General features: G+C 39.0%; 1 protein-coding gene across 1 annotated transcript in view; it reads left to right on the forward strand.

The window, feature by feature from the left end:
* Positions 1 to 20,999, forward strand: part of LOC125463510 (cytoplasmic phosphatidylinositol transfer protein 1-like) — a 302,267-nt gene that overhangs the window by 133,536 nt on the left and 147,732 nt on the right. The window contains exon 3 of the mRNA XM_048554830.2: positions 15,459 to 15,607. Coding sequence (XP_048410787.1) covers positions 15,459 to 15,607 — 149 coding nt within the window. The remainder of the gene's footprint in view (positions 1 to 15,458; positions 15,608 to 20,999) is intronic.

The following is a 20,999-nucleotide window of genomic DNA, read 5'->3' on the forward strand; positions in this document are numbered from 1 at the left end:
TGTCTTAGGGAAATCAGAGTTACTGACTTTTCCACCAACTACACGTTACAAGTAAGAAACATGATAAAATACTTCTGATTTTCTTGGATGAGTGCAGCTCCCAATAATACTGAAAACTGACATCCAGGATGAAACAGTCTGTATTTTTGGCTGCACCTTCCAAAAATGCAATTTCTGCCGTCTCGAAGGGCAGAGGCAGCAGGCACGTGGGAAATCAGCGCCTTCCAAGCCACACACCATTCAGCCTTGGACATATACTGCGTATCCTTCACTGTCACTGGGAGAAAAACCTGGAGCTCCATTCCTAACATCACTGCAGTCTAACTACAACACATTGACTGGAAAATTTTCAAAAAGGCAACAGACCAGCACCTTTGAGGGCATTTCAGGATAATTAGAAATGCTGCTCTTTCCAGTGTCAGTCCATGAAGAAAATCAAAATAAAATTTCCAGTTTTGTGCATAATATTCTGAGGCATCCACTCATTGTTATCGCCAAGTCAGGGATGAAAATATTTTGTGAACAAAATCTGTTACTCCTGGCAAGTCATGTATCTGGATATCTTCACCCACAAACTGAAAAATACGGCCTCGTCTGCAGGCGTTGTCGACTTGGCATCTCCATCCAAGCTACTTGTTGCTGCTGCCATTTGTTTTGTGAAGTACCCTTTTGTAAAATATCCAAGTCCGGTGTATTTATTATGTAAAGTCAATGATATTTTAAGAATGTTTTGGATCATATGCATTATAACAGGATATTTGCAATTTCTGATCAGACTTAACAATCCTTTTGAAGTAACAATCTTAGTTGTTCTGAATTCACAAGTTAGAGACTGCTAACTTTTTAAAAGAGATGTGTTTCCACCCAATGGGAGTAGTTGGTGGACAATTTAACTTTTTAATACTTTTACAGTAACAAATTAAAAATAGTTAAGATCTAAACCTAATTAACAAGCAACTACCACATCTAACTAAAGAAAAAAGTAAATTTTGCATTAACTCATACAACTAAAATTCTGAAAATCATTTAACACAATGCAATACTGCTGGATGAAATTTAGCATTGCTTGGACAGTCCCACAATTACTCACAGCCCAGAAACACACTCTGCTATGCCAGGTCGAAACATATGAAGTTCTTTGACAATTGTTACACTCAACCTGAATTCCTACGTATGATTATCAGCTGCTCATCACACCTTGGCAAATGTCCCTTAAATCTTGAAGGCACTTAACTGTGCTGTTTGCTTTCTTTTGAACAGAAACCAAGCTTTCAAGACCATCCTGCTTAGTTGTTAACACAAACAGTTTCACAGCAGCCTCTTTGTTTCTGCATCTCAAATAATATCATTTTTCTATATTAAATTGTGAAAAACTGCTAAAACTGCCACCCCATTTCAGTTGATCTCATTTTGAGTTTCTCTCTTCTCGGCAACTAAATCATATGAGCACGTCTCCAAGCTGTGGTGTTTATTCAGAATTCTTTATTTTACTTTGAATTAAAGTAAATGTCAAAACATAATCACCCTGTAAAGTTCAGTGGTCATGGCAAGTATTTTATGAAAAGAGGGTGAGCAGTGAAGAGAAATTAAAATAAGATTTAAAATATATTTTAAAAGGTATTATCAATTGAAGAGTTTTTGAAGAGGCTTTGAATTGCAGTGGAGAAGAAGGAATTGCAAAATGAGTTCCAGCATTTGGAGTTATTATAACTGAAGTCTGTGTCACTGGGTAAAGGGAATGAGGAGATACATGGATTTACATTAACTCCTACGCACAAGAACTTTCAAAAGCACACATTTGAAGGGAAAATGAGGGGATGTGCAGGCGTTCAAACATACAAAAAAGAATCCCCAAAAGCATGCTTATCTGGGACTCATGAAACAGATTTATACCACAGTCTGTTTCAGCCCTATTAAATTCCCAACCTCTTCAGCCTTGCCATCAATTAGAATTAGTTGTTAGAATAAGGGGTTCTATCACAAATCAGTTTAGAAGTAGAGTGTACAGTTTGTTTTGAAAGGATTATGTGACAGTGGCTGTAACATTGTATTCTGCAATCTGTTCTGTTAGCCTGATGTACTTGTGTAAGGTATGATTTGTCTGGTTAGCACACAAAACAATACTTTTCATTGTATCTCAGTACATGGGACAATAATAAATTAAGTCAGTTGCTTACAAAAGAATATTAAAGGATTTTAGGTGTCAAGGAGCAATATTCAAGTATGTGTTTTAACTGCAGTTATGTAATATCAGCCTATTTTGTGCAGTAAATGATTTTATGAAAGCATATGCCTTTGAATATTAGGGACTTATACAAGCAAACATTTGCTTCAGACTTGCAGTGACATCACAACAGCTGCCAAAGATTTAATTAATGATTTATACAAAGACATAGTAAAGTGAAAACCTGTATAATAATTTCTGCAGTGATTTATATAAGAGAAGATGAACCAGGATCTGAATCATAAAATATGATAAAATTAATTATTGGAAGTGGTGAACTGAATGTGTTCAAATTAAATGTAAGGAAGACTTTAATGCTCCCTGTTAGTTCTAAATATAATGTGGTCCAATAGTTATGTTTTAGGCAGGATTTTAAAGGATTCCAGCCTTATTGATGAAATAGACACCTTAAACCTTACCCCCACTCTGATGGGCAGGAAGAGTGTTGGAGGCTTTCTGTGTTTGTGTGTGTGTGATGTGTAAACCACAGGAGGAGGGGAGAATAGTGCATAGCTTGGGGTGGAGGGGGACCTTTGATTTGAAAAGAGGGCCCACACAGTCAGCATTTTGACGCCCCTTTCTGTACAAAGCCTGTTGCAGCCAAGATTGGCCACTTGTGGGGCTCAGCTAGTGTAAAAGTGTATGGGCTAGCTGCTGTCTTGTTCATTACCCATCAAATTGCACTCAGGTCAGGGCAGAAGAGTAGGTGGCACCTTCAGAGTTTTGTGCAGTTCCTCACCTGAATTTTAGGCATTCATCTCCTGCAAACATTCTCCAGGCAAACATTTGGCACAGAAAGAGCACATAAAATACGGCAAGTGGCTTGACCACCACATTCCTGCTCACCCTGACCTAATCCCCATAATACAGTGGGATAAAGGGTGGGCGAGGCACCCATTAGATCACTCACTGTCAGGTAATTGAGGATCTCAAATGACAAATAATTGCATGCTAAAAGTCCTAATCCACTTCTACCCCAGAATATACAAACAAAGTTTCTGGAAAAGCTCAGCAGGTCTGGCAACATCTGTGAAAGAAAAAACAGTTAACGTTTGGGAACAGTTCTGAGGAAGGGTCACCGGACCTGAAACATTAACTCTGTTTCTAGCCTTCACAGATGCTGCCAAACCTGCTGAATTTTTCCAGAAACTTTGTTTTTGTTCCTGATTAATAACATCCTCAATTCTTTCTGTTTTTATTGGGTATTTCACCCCATAGTATGCTGGCTGGCACAAGATTGCCAAGTGGTTAGGGGTGCCTTGTCCATATCAAGAGACCCCATACTACAATCCTTTCTGCTTTCTGTAGCTTTCTACCTGACCTTTAACACCACCTCCTCCCGGGCTCTCTGTTTCAACTCCCCCCAGAATCTTGAACATGGCTGGATCTGGAAGCAATGTTTTCTTCACTTCAGGGACTCTTTGCAATCCGAGCAACATTTGAAAACTGCTAGAGCAATTACATGAAACAGAAGCTGTCAACATTTATCTTCCCACTAAGCAGTGAAATCTGACCCTAAGATCATGATGGCTGCCTGAAGTATGTTATGGCTGTGGACCTGCCTTACTTAGAGTCAGTCAACTCAGAACTGACTTTTCTTCCGAGAGGGTGCAACCAGTAATACTCCACCTTGGGCCTTAATTGGTGGTGGAGTGGGTAGGAAGGCTATCCACTGGCCTTTCGACAATAGACCTACTTGGGCGGGAGACCAGAATATGCGGGGTCTTTATCCACCATTCTTCTGCTCATTAGGATAAACTGTATCACCAAACTCAGCACAAAGGGAGGATACAGATTCCACACACCAAACAACATGTGTTACACCATCCTGTAGAACTTATGGAATTTTTATCCTGGTAAATTGAAGTATTTTGCAGGTTAGAAATAAATCTTCAGCTTTTATTTTCACGAAGAGATTTCCTGCATGTGTTTGCCTTTGTGGGAGAGAACATAAGTTGACAAAGGGCCACAGAAGTATCAAATATTCATGATCTATTGGTTCATTGAAATTTTTTCATTCCAGACCTTGATATGTTATTTTAAGAAAGTACTAACCTGTTAAATAAATAGTTGATTAAAGTTTTCCTGGCAATGATGATCAGAAAACAGCATATTGAATGCAAAGGATATAAAAGGGTATTGATCCTATGTAACTTATTCATGTCAGAAAATTAAACATTCATAATCTAGATAAGAACATTATAATGTTTGATGTAATGTTAAAAAATACAATAAACTATGAATTACAGCAAAAGTGATCCCAAAGCACGTGTTTATATTAATAATTTAGAAATTTATAGTAATTATTTACAAATAACCTAACTTACAAAATGTTCCTTGTTGGACCCAGAACAATGTTAAATGTTTATGACAGGGATTGGAAAAAACAAGACAATGACAAAGTATTCCTTTTTCTAAAAGATGCAAATTTTCATGGTACGTTTGGAGTGAAGTTTTATTCAAGACATATGAGCAGAAAGGTGCTGATCTGTGCCCATAATTTGATCCCAGTTTCGATAATTTTAAAGATGGTAGAATTTGAAAAGTATTCATTTCCATTATCAGCATTCATCTTAACCTTTACGAAAAGATGAAACAAAAAAGGTTAGCTTCTGTCAAGTGATCAAACGTGAAAGTGACCTAACTCGACTGGTCCACTGAATTCATTTTATGTTATTCCTTCAGATGTTCTTTTTGTTGTTAAGTTGCAACCATTGACACCTTCATATGCAAGGATCAAGGACTGTGTTCCACACCATTCAATTTTACTGATTATACTTAGTAAATTAAAAGTTGATGCATTTAAGAATATTTGCATCATATTCAGATTGATTTTATTTGTTCCATTATTATAGAAGTATTTATATCCTGATTTAACAAGTATGGAATTACTTTGTGCTTTGTGGAAAATAGCTTGATAAATCCGAGGACTTTTTCACTTGTCCTTTGAATATCTAAATGCCCAGCAAACTAATGCTATGTGTTCTGTGCTAAAGTAGTGAAAGTAGAGTTTATCTCTGACAATCTAGTGAGTCATATGTGCCTATAAATGAGACATTTGAAAGATCCAACGAACCAGCATGTTTAGGGAACTGGTGGGTAGCAACAACACCAGAAATAACAGCAGAAACAATTTATATTCATAAATTACATTAAAATACAAAACATCCCAAGATGGTTTGTCTCAGCACAGCTAAGACATTTATCCAAAGAAAGAAGGCAAAAGATCCAATCTTTTGAACATAACCACCCAATGCAACTTAGTAGACCTTGGGAATTTACAGTGTGAGAAAGTACTTCTCATTTTTCTAAAATTTTGTGTTCTGTTCATATTTAATATAAGCTTTGAGACATCCCTGTATAATTGGCATGACAGTGATTTATTTCAATTAGATAGAATTTGTGTGCTCTTTGGGGACCATCTATCTATCCTGTTTAAAATCTGGGATACCTGTAATTGTAAAATTTAACATCTTAGCATAGGTCTGATGAATCTTTGAAGATACTACTGCAAAAACTGACATGGGCTCGTGCATTTTCTTCAAAATGTTGTCACTCTGTTTTAAGGTTTTATATCAAAAAATCCAACCATCAACTTAAAATACTGTATTAACTAACTGACCTACAGAACCTTCTTTGAAGACAGCTGAAAGCATTGTTTTGCCATGGTAGCAGAAACTAAAATCAACTGTCCTGAGATAAAACTTCTCTGACAAATGCTGAAATCTGAGAGAACTACTGTTGATACCGAAGCTTTTAATTGTTGAATTGTTGCTTAGTAATTTCTAAAAATGCAAAAATTTATGTAGCAAGAAAAATAGCTTTGATTTTGGATATTGTTTAGACTTATTTGCAGTGACTGGACAACAGAGTACAATTTTTCTAATAAGTTACAGCCAGTTTGGAAGCTGAGAGAACGGTCCCAACTTCAAAGTGCACAGCTGTTATAAAACATAGAAACCTGAATTTTGATGAAAAAAATTGTTGCTGAAGCTTTTCATTTGCACTCATCAGGACAAACACAAGAATGTCTAATTTCAAATGATTGCTACATTCTATGATTGGGACGGACACACTTGGTGAACAATCCTGAATTAACTAATATCTTCACTAACAAGCAATTTCAGATGGCCAATGAGCTTGTAGCTTGGCTTAGTAATGCATGCTAAAACCAATATGCTGTCATATGCAGGGGCCTGTTCATTCTAAGCAAAAGGAATAATTTCCCCCCCCCCAACAGTGGTCGAAAATGCCCTTGACCATATCTCTTGCGTTTCCCATACGTCAGCCCTTACACCCCCTCCCTGTAATATCAACAAAGACAGAATTCCCCCTTGTTCTCACGTATCACCCCCTCAACCTCCAGATTCAACACATCATTCTCTGCCCCTTATGCCACCTGCAATCTGACCCCAATGCCAAGGATATATTTCCCTCCCCACCCTTATCTGCCTTCCAGTGGGACCACTCTCTCTGCGACACCCTCGTCCACTCCACATTCCTCACCACCCCGACACCTGCCCCTACATCTCCCCCTCATCTCCATCCCAGACCCCAAGAAAACCTTCCACATGAAACAGATGTTCACCTGGACATCCACGAATGTTGTTTATCGTGTTCACTGTTCCCAATGTTGCCTCCCCTACATCAGGGAAGCCAAGCAGAGGCTTGGAGACCACTTCAACTCACCCTCCCATTCCTTGGACGACATGTCCATCCTGGGCCTCCTCCAGTATCACAACGATGCCACCTGAAAACTGGAGGAACAATACCTCATATTCTGTCCAGGAACCCTACAATCCAATGGTTTCAATGTGGACTTTACAAGTTTAAAATCTTGGCACCCTGATCTCATCCCAAGACCAGCACCCCACCTCAACCCCGCCTCCTTGACCTGCACATCTTCCTTCCCACCTACCCCCTCACTCCTCCGTGACCAACCCCCATCTCAACTCCCTACCTACATTCACCTTTACTAGCTTTATCCCCACCTCCTTGACCTGTCCGTCTTCTCTCCACCTATCTGCTCCACTCGATACCTTCAATCACCGCCTCCCCCTCTCCCTATTCATTTCAGAGCCCCCTCTCTTCCCCCACTTCTGAAGAAGGGTCCTGCTTTCCTGCTCCTCTGATGCTGCCTGGCCTGCTGTGTTCATCCAGCTCCGTACCTTGTATTGGCTTTGGATTTGCTGTTCTTGCATTTATTGCAATACATGCAAGATGAAAAATTTTGGCAACATGTTTCTTTATTCAACAATATTCATGTTCTGTGCTATCAAATCACTGTTTATGTAAAACACTCTAAATTTTAGTGTTGTGAAACACAATTAGAGAATGGTGTAAAATCATGAGGAACAAATTAAAACAAGAAAAGTATGCAAGAAGTTGAGGAACTTTTGGCTAATGGAAGAAAAATAGATGAAAGGTATTGGACTTCGGACTAAAAACTCAATGCCAGAAAGAATGACAAGTTGTTTGTGGATACTCAATGCTGTGTTCACAACAGAATTTGAAGTATGTCATCTCAATAACATTCCGAGTTGATTGGCTGATGTGTATTGTTGTTTAACAACTGATTCTTTGCAACCAACAGATTAAAATGGTAAAATTATGAAGTATTAAAAATGAGGAACAAATGAGTAGCTGCTAGGTTTACTGAAAATACTGAGATATGTTAAATATTAGTAATTTTAATAGTAATATTAAACATCAGTATTAGTGATCTTTTATTAATAATTGGTAAGCAGTGAAACTGTTGATCAGGCATTATAACATGAGTAAGAATTCTCAGCAATAAGAAGGCTAACTAATAAATTAAGAAAACTGGAGGGCTACTTCTACCTCAAAATATGTATCCTGTGTGAAGGAATGCTATGGCATTTTCCATGTTCTGGATAACTATTTGTGTAGGACGTGTTGTCAGTTGCAGCAGATCGAGCTCTGAGTTTCACAACTTGAGTATCAGCTGGCACCACTGTGGTGTCTCTGTCAGGCTGAGAACTACATGGTTAGTAAGGTTATAGATGTGGTCACTCTGCAGTTTAAGATTATGCAGGGAGAGGAGGAATGGGTCAATACTAGATAATCAAAAAGGAATAGAACATAGAACATAGAACAGTATAGCACAGAACAGGCCCTTCAGCCCACAATGTTGTGCCGACCATTGATCCTCATGTATGCACCCTCAAATTTCTGTGACCATATACATGTCCAGCAAGTATAAGAATCGCCGAAGTGTAGCCAGAGATGCATCAATATATTCATGGCGCCATGAGCAGTACAGCTCCATGTGTTGATGGTACAAGGGAGATGAGCAATCCATAGTGATGGGTGAGTCAAGAGCTGGGGCAAAGATTGATGTTTCTGCTGCCTCAGAAGTGAATCTAGAATGGGGTGTTGCCACCTTGCTGCCAGGGTCAAGGATGTCACAGTAGTTAACACAGCAGGGCACCCTGAGGAAGGAGGAAAAACAGCCTAGAGTTATGGTCCACGCTAGAACCAGTCGCAGATGGACCGCATCCTTTTTTCTCTACACAATTCTTGAGACTTTGGAAGAGCTTTGGGGAAGTTAGGAACTGTACACACTTGCTGGTTTGTATCTGAACAGAGTTAGTGCTGATTTCCGTGTGACGCAAGTTGCAGCTGCTAGGTCTTAAAGTAACTCAATGCAGACATGGAAATCATGAGATAATATCAAGAGGGAAATGCCAAGATGTACAAAATACTGAGAGATCGATTGCACTGGAATTAATGTTGTAAGTAAATAGGTAGGATCAAAGCAAGGGGAAAAATAATAAAATCAGTAAGTTCAAATCTCTGCCCATATATGTGAACGCACACAGTGTGGTAAACAAGATTGGTGAGCCGTAGACACAGATTGCCGGGTGAAAATACATTGTAGCTCAAGGGAAGGCAGGACTGGACGTTAAATAATCCTTCATACAAGGTATTCAGGGAAGACAGAAAAGGACAACAAAGGGATACGGTAGCAGCATTGATTAAGGAGATATTTGCAGTGCTCGAGAAAGAGGATGGCCCCATCAAAGCAAGGATCAATTCAGCTGGTACTAAGGAACAAAAAAGATGTAAGCACATTGTGTCTTGTAGACTACAGAGCAATGAACATGCCACGGCAAAAATAACTAATTGTGAGAAAGCCAACTTCAATGGGGTAAGAATAGATCTGGGTCAAATAAACTGGAGTCAGAGACTGGCAGGTGAAAATATTGCCAGACAATAAATACACTTATCTTCGAAGAAGACATGGTGAAAGCATAGTCAAAGCACATTCTCTCAAAAGGAAGAGGAAGATAGGAAAAACAAATTCAGAGTGCCCTGACAACAAAATAGGTAAAATAATAATGATTTTAAAAAGTGTACTTATCATCAAAGTTGTGCAAAAAATTACAACTGAGAACCACAGTCTCAGAGAGATCGTGAAAATACAAGTGAGAAAAACAAATGAAAAAGACCAGGCAGCTAATATAAAAGGGAATCCCCTTCTTCTGTAGACTTGAAAGAACGAGTGTTGGTGAAAAATGGGAGTCAGACAGAAACACAGGACATGACTGACTTGCTAAACAAATATTTTGCATCCATCTTTACCAAGTACTGGGTGAAGGCAAATTTTCCAGAGTTGAGAGATGATCTCGTAAAAGCTGACTGGATGTAGATGTTTCAATGAAAATCACATCCCTTTATTTACACATGAAGAGTCCTCACCACTGATCCCCCAGAGCGAGCTCTCAGAATGAACAGGATGTCTGATACTTCTATTCTTATCCGTCAGCCAGCGGTCCCTGATTGTACCAGATTAACGGCCCCAAGGAGGGAAGTCTTATTCTATGGAATCCACCTGGCTGACCTCATTACAGTTACTACATCACTCCCCCTCTGAGTCCCAGGATGTTGCCAGTTTTGTTTTTGCAGCTGCTCCTGGAGTGTTTCAGCACTGGGTCAGGTTCCTCCAACTCTGCCTCTGTCATCCACAGTAGCTTGGAATGTCTCAGAAGAAATTCATTCTCCTCTTCAGACTTCATAGGCATCAAAGTTACCTGTTCCCCTCTTAGATTCCAAGGTCTCTTCAATGCTTGACAAAGAAGTAGAACCCACAAGCTCCAGCCCAGTGGGAAAGGAGCTGGGCATGTTTTGTTCCCGTACTGTTTACGAGTTTATAGCTTTCTTTTGGTACACATGCTCGTTTAGGACAGTCACTCCTACCCAAACTTTATATGTCACTGGACCTGAATTCACGTCAAACGTGCCTGTTACCCAAGCAGGGCCATTTCCATCAGCTCGTGCACCAAACTTCATCCCCTGAAGTAAACTGTCTCGTTTGCTTAGCAGACTCTTGTGTCTATGCTGTTGATACTGTTTCACCCTCCCCACTAGGTCAAGGAAGATTTATCAAATTTAACCCGGTGCAGAGTCTTCTTCTCATTAGCAACTCTACTGAGCTATCCTTACAGTTATATCGGGGTGGCCCTGGAATCAACTAGGAACAAGGGTGACGAAACGTCTGAAAACGAACCTCCCAGCTCAGTGAGCAAACTTACATCCAGAACCTCAACCTGAGCTACAAATCTTCTTAAAACTTGCTACGGGCAGTTTGGTTTCTAGTGAAGCTTTAGGTTGTTTCTTTAAGCCTGCCTTAAAATTGGACTGTTGGATGATGGATATAGTGGAGTTGTCCTTATATGTTTGACTTTAGGAAATGCTCAAATTCCTTCTTGGTAAATGATGGTCTGTCATCTGTGACCAACACCTCTGGGTATTTAATTTGGATTTCACTTTGGCAGTCATTTTCTAATCAACAAGTGTTGAACCAATCTAGTTGAATCTTTCTCAACTAATTTCACCCTATCAAGCTTAGGGCCAAGTATTTTACTATAATCACTGGTAACTGAACCAGCTGCGGATCAGAAGTTGTACTTTTAATTTGTAAATGTTCCCTATTAAAGATTCTCAGTCTAACCAAGGTCATGTACAAACTTAACTGTTGGGAGTCCACAGCAAATTTTGTTAAAGACTGGTTCAGCAATCACTGAAACGGCCATGCTGGTGTTGACCTTCATTAGAATTATTTAACCAGATGATTATATTGGTTCTGATTTGGATGTTGTTAAGAAATTTAATTGTTCTAAACCAAAGGTATGTTGACTTTCCAGACTGTGCACCCTCCTTGATACCTACGAGTTCTCTTGCTGTATTTAGATCTCCATGGGACTCAGACTTGCGAGCGTGTCCATTTCCATTGGAATACCCTGCAACTCATATGGTCCTCCTGTAGCATTTTCCAATGGTAAAGTCAGTTGTGCTACCTGATTGAAGTCCAGTTGGACTTCAAATAGTAGGTGCTTTTGCATGGTTACGTCATTAATCCCACATACCAAACAGTCACTCAGTATCTCATTATGAGTTAAGCCAAAGTCACATGCTTCTGCCAGTTATCTTAATCTAGTCAAAAATCCCAATACGGATTTCCATGGTTCTCAAACTGCCAAATAAAACCAATAATGTCTCGAAATTAGAGGAAACTTGGGGTCTTAATATTCCTTAACAAAATCGGACAGCTCATGAAAGGTTTTGGTATTTGGTGCCTCAGTGAAACTTAGGCTCCTAATTACCGAAAAGCTGCAGTCCACAGGCTTTCAAGCAAATTGCACATTGTTTTTCATCTGCTCCATTGTCATTTGCCCGGAAAAAAAACATATTCTGTCCACATACTAGGCCCAGTCTTTGATGACAAAATCAAACGAGCCATTCTTCCCAAATAATGGCATGATGCCAGGAATGCTTACCCAACTCAAAGATGACTATTGCGAGTGAATTTCTTCAGGACTGTGTTTTACTCTCGTCTCTGAAATAACTCCACAGTGGCCAGTATCCCCTCACCTAGTCGCTCTTTATTTACATGTGGATGGTCATTACACTTATCCACTTTCCTAAAAGCTAGATCTTAGAGTGAACAGAACCTTTGACACTCCTGTTTATGTCTGTCAACGAGGTTAAGACCTCTAGTCAGGGAACTCAAATTCTATGAGATCTACCTGGCTGACCTTGTTACAATGATTGCACAATCTCTTTTTATATTACTCGGTAGCTTGGTCTCTTTCCATCTCCACCATCACCACATATGGTTTTTTTAAGTTCTCCTCTGCCATTTTTTTAAAGGCTTCCCACTAGCCTTCACCACGTTGTATGCTTTTTCTTTTACTTTTTTGCTGTCCCTGACTTCTCTTGTCAGCCAGGCTGTCTCATCCTCTCCTTAGCATCTTTCTTTTTCCTTGGGATGAAATTCTACAGTACCTCCCAAATTACCTCCTGAAACCCCTGCCATTGCTATTTCATTATCTTCCAAGCTAACGTCACTTTCCAATTAACTTGGGCCAGGTCCTTTCTTGTGTCTTTGTTGTTACTTTTACTTAATAGTCATACCATTACATCTGAGTCCAGCCTCAAACTGTGGGATGAATTTTATCCTATTATGGCCACTTCCCCCTCAGGGGGTTCCTTCACATTAAACTCCCTAATCAGGTCTGCCTCATTACACATCACCAAATCCAGACTCAACTGTTTCCTACTGGGCTCTACCACAAGCTGCACCAAAAAAGCCATCTTGTAGACATTCCATGAATTCCTTTCCTTTGTGTTTTGAGGGAGGCCAGATGTTTGAAAGTGAAGAATTGGTATCCGTTTTAAAAGAGCCAAAGTCTGAATGAAATATGATGAGCCATTGTGTCTGTAACGTCTCCTGAGGATTGCTGAGAAAATTGTGCTATCTGTTTTCACCGCATTTGCCTTTTAATGTGGGATGTTTGATCACTGTTTGTCTGCTGACTCAAGTTTAAATCATACCAATTCTAATTATTAAAGTATAAATCAATGTTCAAAATAGATAGAACTGGCAGGCAAATTCATCTTTTGAGCCCTGGCGGATCTTACTGTGGTCTGAACTCTGCCATCTGATCTATACCCCCCGGCAATGCCTTTAACCCATTAAGTACAAGGGACAGAGTCAGAATCTTCCACAAACAGACTGATTTTCTCTTGCATCTACTGTTGATAGGTTTACTTTGGGCCTTTCAGTGGCAAAGATGGGAAAGAAACAGCCTGTGATCAGAGCCAAACTGAGAAGGTGTGTTAGCAGATGGCAAAGCTGAAAGTAGCAGATCCTCCTAAGTCTGGAGGTAATAGACTCACAGGGTATGGGAAGCAAAGCTTGTTGGGTCGGAGTTGGGGGGGTACCTGCCATGTTCTGGGTCTCAAACATGAGGCTGTTGCACTGGGGCTGGGTGCAAAGGATGGTTGAGAGTGGGGGTGTCCTGCAAAGGGGAGTGGAATCTTTGCAGGGAGAGTGAGAGATGTGCATCAGGAGAAAGTCTGTAAAAGCAAATCAGATCTGCAAAGGGGAGAGAAGGTCACCAAAGGAGAGAGAGCAGTTTTAAACTTTACAGTAAAGGAATACTCAACTCATTGAGAACCAGGAAAATTGAGGTAATTAATTCCTTGTAAATATATGTGGAGTCTCTAGCATGAGTTTGCAGCAGTTTAGGAGCTGTTCTTTGGGACAAAATATTGTTCATAGATATATTTATATGTTAAATTAGCTCAAACCATTTTTTAATCCTGTGAATTATTTGTTATATTGACTGTGTTAAAAATAAACGTGCAACTATTCAGCTGGGATCTCATCAGTTTGCAGAAGATGAATTTAAGGGATTGGCTTTTTGTGTATAGAACTATATATAAGTTTACTTTTTTAACAAAAATATTGCCCCAACAAATGCCAGCTATCTTGTGCTCGTATCACTCGTATCCTTACATACAGATAAGCAAGGACACCACTTTGATTGGGACAACACCTCCATCCTAGGACAAGCCAAACAGAGACATGCACGAGAATTCCTAGAAGCATGGCATTCCAAACGGAATTCCATCAACAAACACATTGACTTGGAGCCAATCTACCATCCCCTGAGAAAAAGAACAGGAAATGACATCACCAACCCAAGGAAACCTAACCAGATAAATAGAAAGCGGGACATAACACCAGCACTTCGTCGGAGGCTCACTGATGATGTTACCTAGAATGGTGACGAAACGTCTGAAAACGACCCTTCCAGCTCAGCGAGCAAACTCACATCCAGTATCTTGTGCCAATTTTAAATACAGCAGACTTTATTTTAAGTGACACCTTATGAACTGGCAGTTTCAATAAACTGGTAAAATATTATTTACCTCAAGTGCCGGAAGTTTACTGTATTATCGTGATCTCCACGATACCCAAGTAGTCAATTGAGGCTGCAATGAGAAGGCTCTCTGCTAGTAAGCTTTATTTAAGACAAATTTGCATTAATATTTCATTGATTTATGTTGTAAATAAAGTATAGCAATGATGTGTACACCTCCTGCTTTACATTTCTATTACATAGTACATGCGCTTCCATTGATTATGTGGACCTCTTGATCAACCAGAATATTCGAACAATTAGTACATTCCTGGTCCCATAGGTGTTGGTTAATAAAATGTTTGCTGTACTCAGAAATTGTGTCAATGAAATAAATGCTTCTTTTTTTCTGTGTTGTAGATTTCAGTTTAGTGGAGCAATTATGAGTATTAAAGACTTTGATAAATTCTTCTATTTCTGCCTTTGTGTGAGTCCAGGTTCCCCATATGTCATCACAAAGACAGAAGGTAGTGTTACTACATGATCATCATTGAAGGATTCAGTGAAATTAAAAAAGGAACTGCTGAAACTCAAAAGTTGCCCCCAAAAATCAAAAAGTAAAACTCTCAGAAAGTCTCAAAAGGAGTCTTTTAGAAGTGGCAACGTCTGATTTTGAGATCTTAAATGTTTTATGCAGTAGATTGTTATCCTTTGTTGACTCTCGTAAAGTTTATTTTGCTGACTCATAACCATGGAGGCTCGTGGTTTTATTCTCTTAGTAACTGCCTAGGATTTCAAACTTCAGTTACTTTAAACAAAAACTGTTCCTGTTCCCTAACCAGATCACACTTAATTTGCAGTCTTGTCTAGGGTAATAACAAGCGGCTGTTTCACAATTGCACTCTTTATACTCAATCTTAAAATTATCCCAATGAAATTTTGTTTGCTGTTAGACTGTTTTAATTTGTTTTAATATTTGTTGTAATGTATATTTCTTTGCCATTTTCCACCATAGCAACTTACTCTGTTGATTGAATGAAATTATTTTTGTTATTTTCCTCCAGTACAGAATTGGTCAGCTGTACATGATCAGCAAGCACAGCCATGAGCAGAGTGACAGAGGAGAGGGTGTAGAAGTCGTGCAGAATGAGCCTTACGAGGATCCTACACATGGCAATGGACAGTATACTGAAAAGAGAGTTTACCTCAACAGGTAAATGCAGACTGTGAGATTGTGAACTAAAATGGTGCTAGCTCTAGCCTGCTTTTTAGTCAGAATACTTATTTGTATTTTCCATTAATTAAAAATCCTGCAGGCACTTAAGGTTTTGTAATGTATTTGTTCCATTAGTTTTTTGAACAAAACACTAATTAGATTCAGTACAATATTTGTGGAAACGAAGGCCATTTTACGTCAGAAGTGTTTTCATTAAATGTACTAATTTTAGGACCTCTGTATATGCTTCTGAGAGAATAGAACATTACTCGTTTTGTTTTATACGTATGTTACAAATCACTTCTTGTTTGAAGGGACATGCAGGTGAACTGATGACGGACTTTTGCAGTGTTATTTTGAAATACATCATAATGTTGTCTGTAATATTGGTGGGCCTTGGTACACTAAAAATTTATTTTTCTTCCGTGTGTCTTTGGCCTAAATTCTTCCCTAAATTTGTACAATCGAAATTGGAAATTTATAGAGAATGAAGGACCGTTGAGCCCCATCGTATCTTGTAACAAATTGGCGCAGAAATCACCTATAATTTGCCTTTTCCTTCCTGGCTGATTGGTGTTTTCGGACACAGTTATTATGGCTGTATATTTCTTTATTGTCATCATCTGAGCTCTTCTGACAGAAAAACTTTGAAAATGTGTCAATTTGAACTGATTCAACCGCTGTTCTCATATAATGATGTTATTCTGAGTCTGAATTTCCAGCTTCCTCATCATTGTTTGCAAATATAACTATAATCAGATCATCCAGAATCCACTGAATGATGGAAGAGGTTCAGGGGTCTACGTCTGTTCCCATTTTCCAGAGACCACATTATTCTACAGCTGTAATCTGTTGTTGCCTTGCTTTGGTTAAACATGCTATTGTTCCCAGTGGTAATCATTTTCTTCCTACAGCATTTTGTAAAACGGTACGGTGTAAGACAAGATGCAATCTCCACATTTTTGAGGTATCCTGAAATAACATTTTCAACAAAAAGACCCATGTTAACATGAAACTTTCCAAAATTAACATGAAAATGCATTGTGCATCTCAGAAATGATTTAACATGATTGAGTTATTTCAAATTGCAGGAATATTAAGTATATTGAACTGGATTTCAAGGAGAGCTGCACTGAAAGGATTGATGTGATATGGATCTGACTTTGGTATATAGTAGCCAATTATTTTACAGTTCTGCTCTTAAGTGGAGGGGGTTTGACCTTTAAAGAATAAGATTATTGCAGTGGTTTCTTGGTTTTGACATAATAGCAAGATACAAGAAGTCAAACTGTAACTAAATATGCCTGATTCATACATATATATTTGATTAAATTTCTTGAGAGCTGCATTGTCAGTTTTTACACAGTACTAAATGCAAGAAGAAAAGAGAAATCTTTGGTACATTTTAGTACAATATGTCATTAAGTGTGTAAGAAAAATGACTTCCAAATAAGTACATTAAGCATTTTAAAAATCAAGCTATATGTATTTCAGAATTTTCTTTCAAAGCTTGACAACAACCCAATGCCTATTCCTTGATGCAAAATGCTTTCCACGAATTCAATTTGCTTTCTCCTTGAAAGGAAAAGAAAATGATGCATTGATCTATTAATATATCACAATTGGCAAGCTTTGTGGATTCAGCATATGTCATAGTGTTTAATAATGCTGTCTGTGGTGCACAAAGCACAACAATGCGAGGTAACTATGCACAATTCACAATCTGGGGCTAAGGTCTACTGTGCACACAGCGTTCTATTATACGGGTTCATGAGCATTGACAATTACACTGTGCTTAGGGCTAATTAAGGTTTCTCTTGATAAGCCATCAAAGTACCTGGTGCCCCTGATATACCGACGTATAGTAAACAGAGAGACCATTCCAAATGTTGAGGACTGCATAGCTCTTTGCTCTGTCTTCGTTATTGCAAGATTTAGAGCAGTAGAAATACAACAGTAAATCCCCAATACATTTGTGCTTTTGGGATGTCAACATGTGGCATTGATTGCAGAACACTGGCCTCAGAATTACAAGGTGCTTGGTTCAAGTCTCCTCCTCCACAGCATTAAAATCAAGGCTGACACTGTAGTGCCATACCAAGGGAACACTGTGTCATCAAAGATGACAACTTTTGGATGAGAAGATTAGCTGAAACCCCATCTCCCTACTAAACGCGTCACACTATTTAATCAAGGAGCTGGAGAATTTTCCCTTTGGCCCTACAATATTTATCCCTCAATCAATATCACGCTGGTCATTATCACTTGCAGTTTAAGGTAGTATTCCAAGTGCAAATTGGCTGCTGCATTTCCTACATTACAATTATACTTCAAAAAATACTTCATTGACTTAGAGGACTTCAAGATATTAGTTGGCTGTGAACGTGCTGTATAAGTACAAATCTTGTTTCATTTTACAATAAAACATCACTTTATAAACATCTGTCATCCTCAAGACCTCTGTGCTCCTGGTAGAACAGTTCCATAGAGTCAATTGCAAATTACTCCATATTTATTCCAATGCACAGTAGCATAGAAATTGGGCTGGGTCTATTTTTGAACAAATAATCAACATACCTCAGGTCTCCTCACCCCACTCCCTCCCATGCCAGAATGGTGAAACCCATGCCTGGTGTGATATGTCTTTGAACTTAATTTCAGTAATACTGGCATAATATGAACTACGTGATGATGAAGATGATGTGGAGGCCAGTGGTGAACTGGGGTGGACAGAGTCAGAAGTTACATGATACCAGGTTATAATCCGACAGGTTTATTTGAAATCACAAACTTTCAGATCCTGCTCCTTCTTAAGGTGGAGTCCACCTGACGAGAGGGCAGCTTCTGAGGGCTAGTGATTTCAAATAAACCAGTTGGACTTTAACCTGGTGTTATGTGACTTCTGACCTCGACGATAAAGAGATTAAGTATGTGCTGGTTGCTAGTGTTCCTGACTTATCCTGCAAATTAATATTTAACATCAACATAAAATAGTCTTTTATTTCTGCAGGTGATTCCAATCGCTGTTAGTTCTCATGTGTCAGAAATAAGTATCTTCTGAAGAGACTCGGAATATATCCTGATATACTTATTCTTGTTACCTCAGCCATAGAGATGCAATACCATGGTTCAGTAAAGCAGTTCATGTAGAAATAAACTTTATTGTGAGTTACTTACAGTAAAAAGTGATTTCTTGAGAAGGAATGACTTTCTGAATGGCCACTAGACCTTTAAATTTATCATTTGTCGAAAAGTGACAAAGTATTCCAGTTAGAGATGAGAGTCAAGAAATTAATCACTTTCAGAAAGCAGGTTATTTTCTCCCCTGCAGCACCCACCATGTTGTTCTGACGCAATTATTTCCATAACCTTTTGGTACTGTCAGGCCTTATTGTGAATAACAGTGCTCACTTGGCTTGGATTAGTGTAACCAAGAGGTGACGCTGACTGATATTGCTTTTATCTGACCTAATAAATGGCAGACTGCTGTAAAATAACAGAAAGTTTCTTAAAGTCCCACCCCACCAATTGTAGCTTCCAGTTATTTCTTAAATGATTCTAGGGTTTTTATCTCCCACACTCAATCCAGACCACTACCTAATGTGTGACTTGAGTGGGGATGAATGTTACGGTATGAGCCAGATTCACTGAAATGAGAGGTTGGCATGAAAATCTGTAACTGAACAGTGGGCCACCTTCAAAGAGAAGATGGTTCAGGTACAGTCAAGGTATATTGCCTCGACAAGGAAAGGTAAGGCAAATGAATCCAGAGATCACTAGATGACAAAGGAGATAAAAATTAAGATAAACAAAAACAAGTGCACTCATGACAGCTGAATTGCAATCGGAGAAAATGTGATGCAAGGTAAAATCTTTCACACAACAAGTAGTTAGGGTATAGAACACACTGCTGGGAAGTGAGGGATTAAAGAGTATAGCAGATGACTATTTGGTGAGAAATAAAATGCCAGGATTTGGGGACGAAGCAGGAAATAAGCATTGAAGGGCTGGCGCAGACATGTTGGATCAAATGCCGTATCAGATCTATGATTCTGTGTCGTGCAAAAAGTAGTTTCTGAGCTCAGTCCAAAAGTTACATTCTATTAATTTCAATCTGCTTCCTTGTTTTCACTTCTGCAACTTAATTTAATATAATATTCTGAATTTATTTCTTCTACCTTTTAACAATCATATCAATATCTCATTTCACTGTTATGAGGAATCCTTTGTAGGCTGAACAGCCTAAGGTTTTGCTACCTTTTCTCATAATTAAGACTCAGACATTTGGTCGCAGGAATTTTTTTGCCATATGTCCAAATTTAGCAAGCCTCCCATATTTCTTAGAAAGCAGAACAGCTGCAATATTCAGTGTGATCTGGCCAGAGCAGTATACAGTTTGATAATGACATTCCGAAACTTTCATTCAACTGTTTGCTTATATTGGCATCCAGCATGTAGTATAATTTTCCCAGTGAACAAGCTTTCTCTTTGTGAATCCACCTATGTATGGACATTCCCCCACCATAAATGAATTTTGTGCTTTTTTTCAGGAAGAAAAAGCAAGTTTAATGCTATTTCAATTTCTCAATCTGAACTTCATCCAAAGTATAATTCAAGTTTTAAATTTCTCCTCTACGACATAAACAATAGCTTCCTACTGCCACTTGTAATTTTGGAGTTCTTAGCACTTTTGACATTATTTCTTTCTGCAGTTTTCTTATACTGCTGATTTCACACTTTATTAGTTCTCTAACTCTTATATGGTCTATTGTTGCACTGCATGCTTCAGATAACTTTTCCTCCTCCACCTATATGGTGGAGCAGACTGCCAGCGGTGTGATGACTGCCCTGACCGCCTCAGACACATCTGTTCCCTTGGTCACTGCTGCAGATGTCAGATTGGTCTTCCTGGGAATCAAACCAAGGAAAGCAGTGGACCCAGACAATGTCCCCAGCCAAGCACTCAGATCCTGTGTGGACCAATTGGCGGAGGTATTCACCGACATCTTCAACAACTCCCTTCCATAAGCCAAACTCCTCACCTGCTTCAAGAAGACGGCTATCATCTCTGTACCTAAGAAAACACATGCAATGTGCCTTAATGGCTGCCCAGCAGCTCTGACCTCAGTAATTAACCCTTAATTCCTTTACTGTTCAACAATTTATCTAACATTGCCTTAAAAACATTCAGTGAGGTAGCTTCAACTGCTTCACTAGGCAGGGAATTCCACAGATTTGCAACCCTTTGGGTGAAGAAGTTCCTCCTGACCTCAGTCCTACATCTGTTTCCTTTTATTTTGAGGTGATGCTCTCGAGTCCTAGTTTCACCTGCTAGCGGAAACAACTTCCTGCCTCCACTTTATCTATTCCCTTCATAATCTTATATGTT

This window comes from Stegostoma tigrinum, chromosome 22 (assembly GCF_030684315.1).
Source record: "Stegostoma tigrinum isolate sSteTig4 chromosome 22, sSteTig4.hap1, whole genome shotgun sequence".
Lineage (NCBI taxonomy): Eukaryota > Metazoa > Chordata > Chondrichthyes > Orectolobiformes > Stegostomatidae > Stegostoma > Stegostoma tigrinum.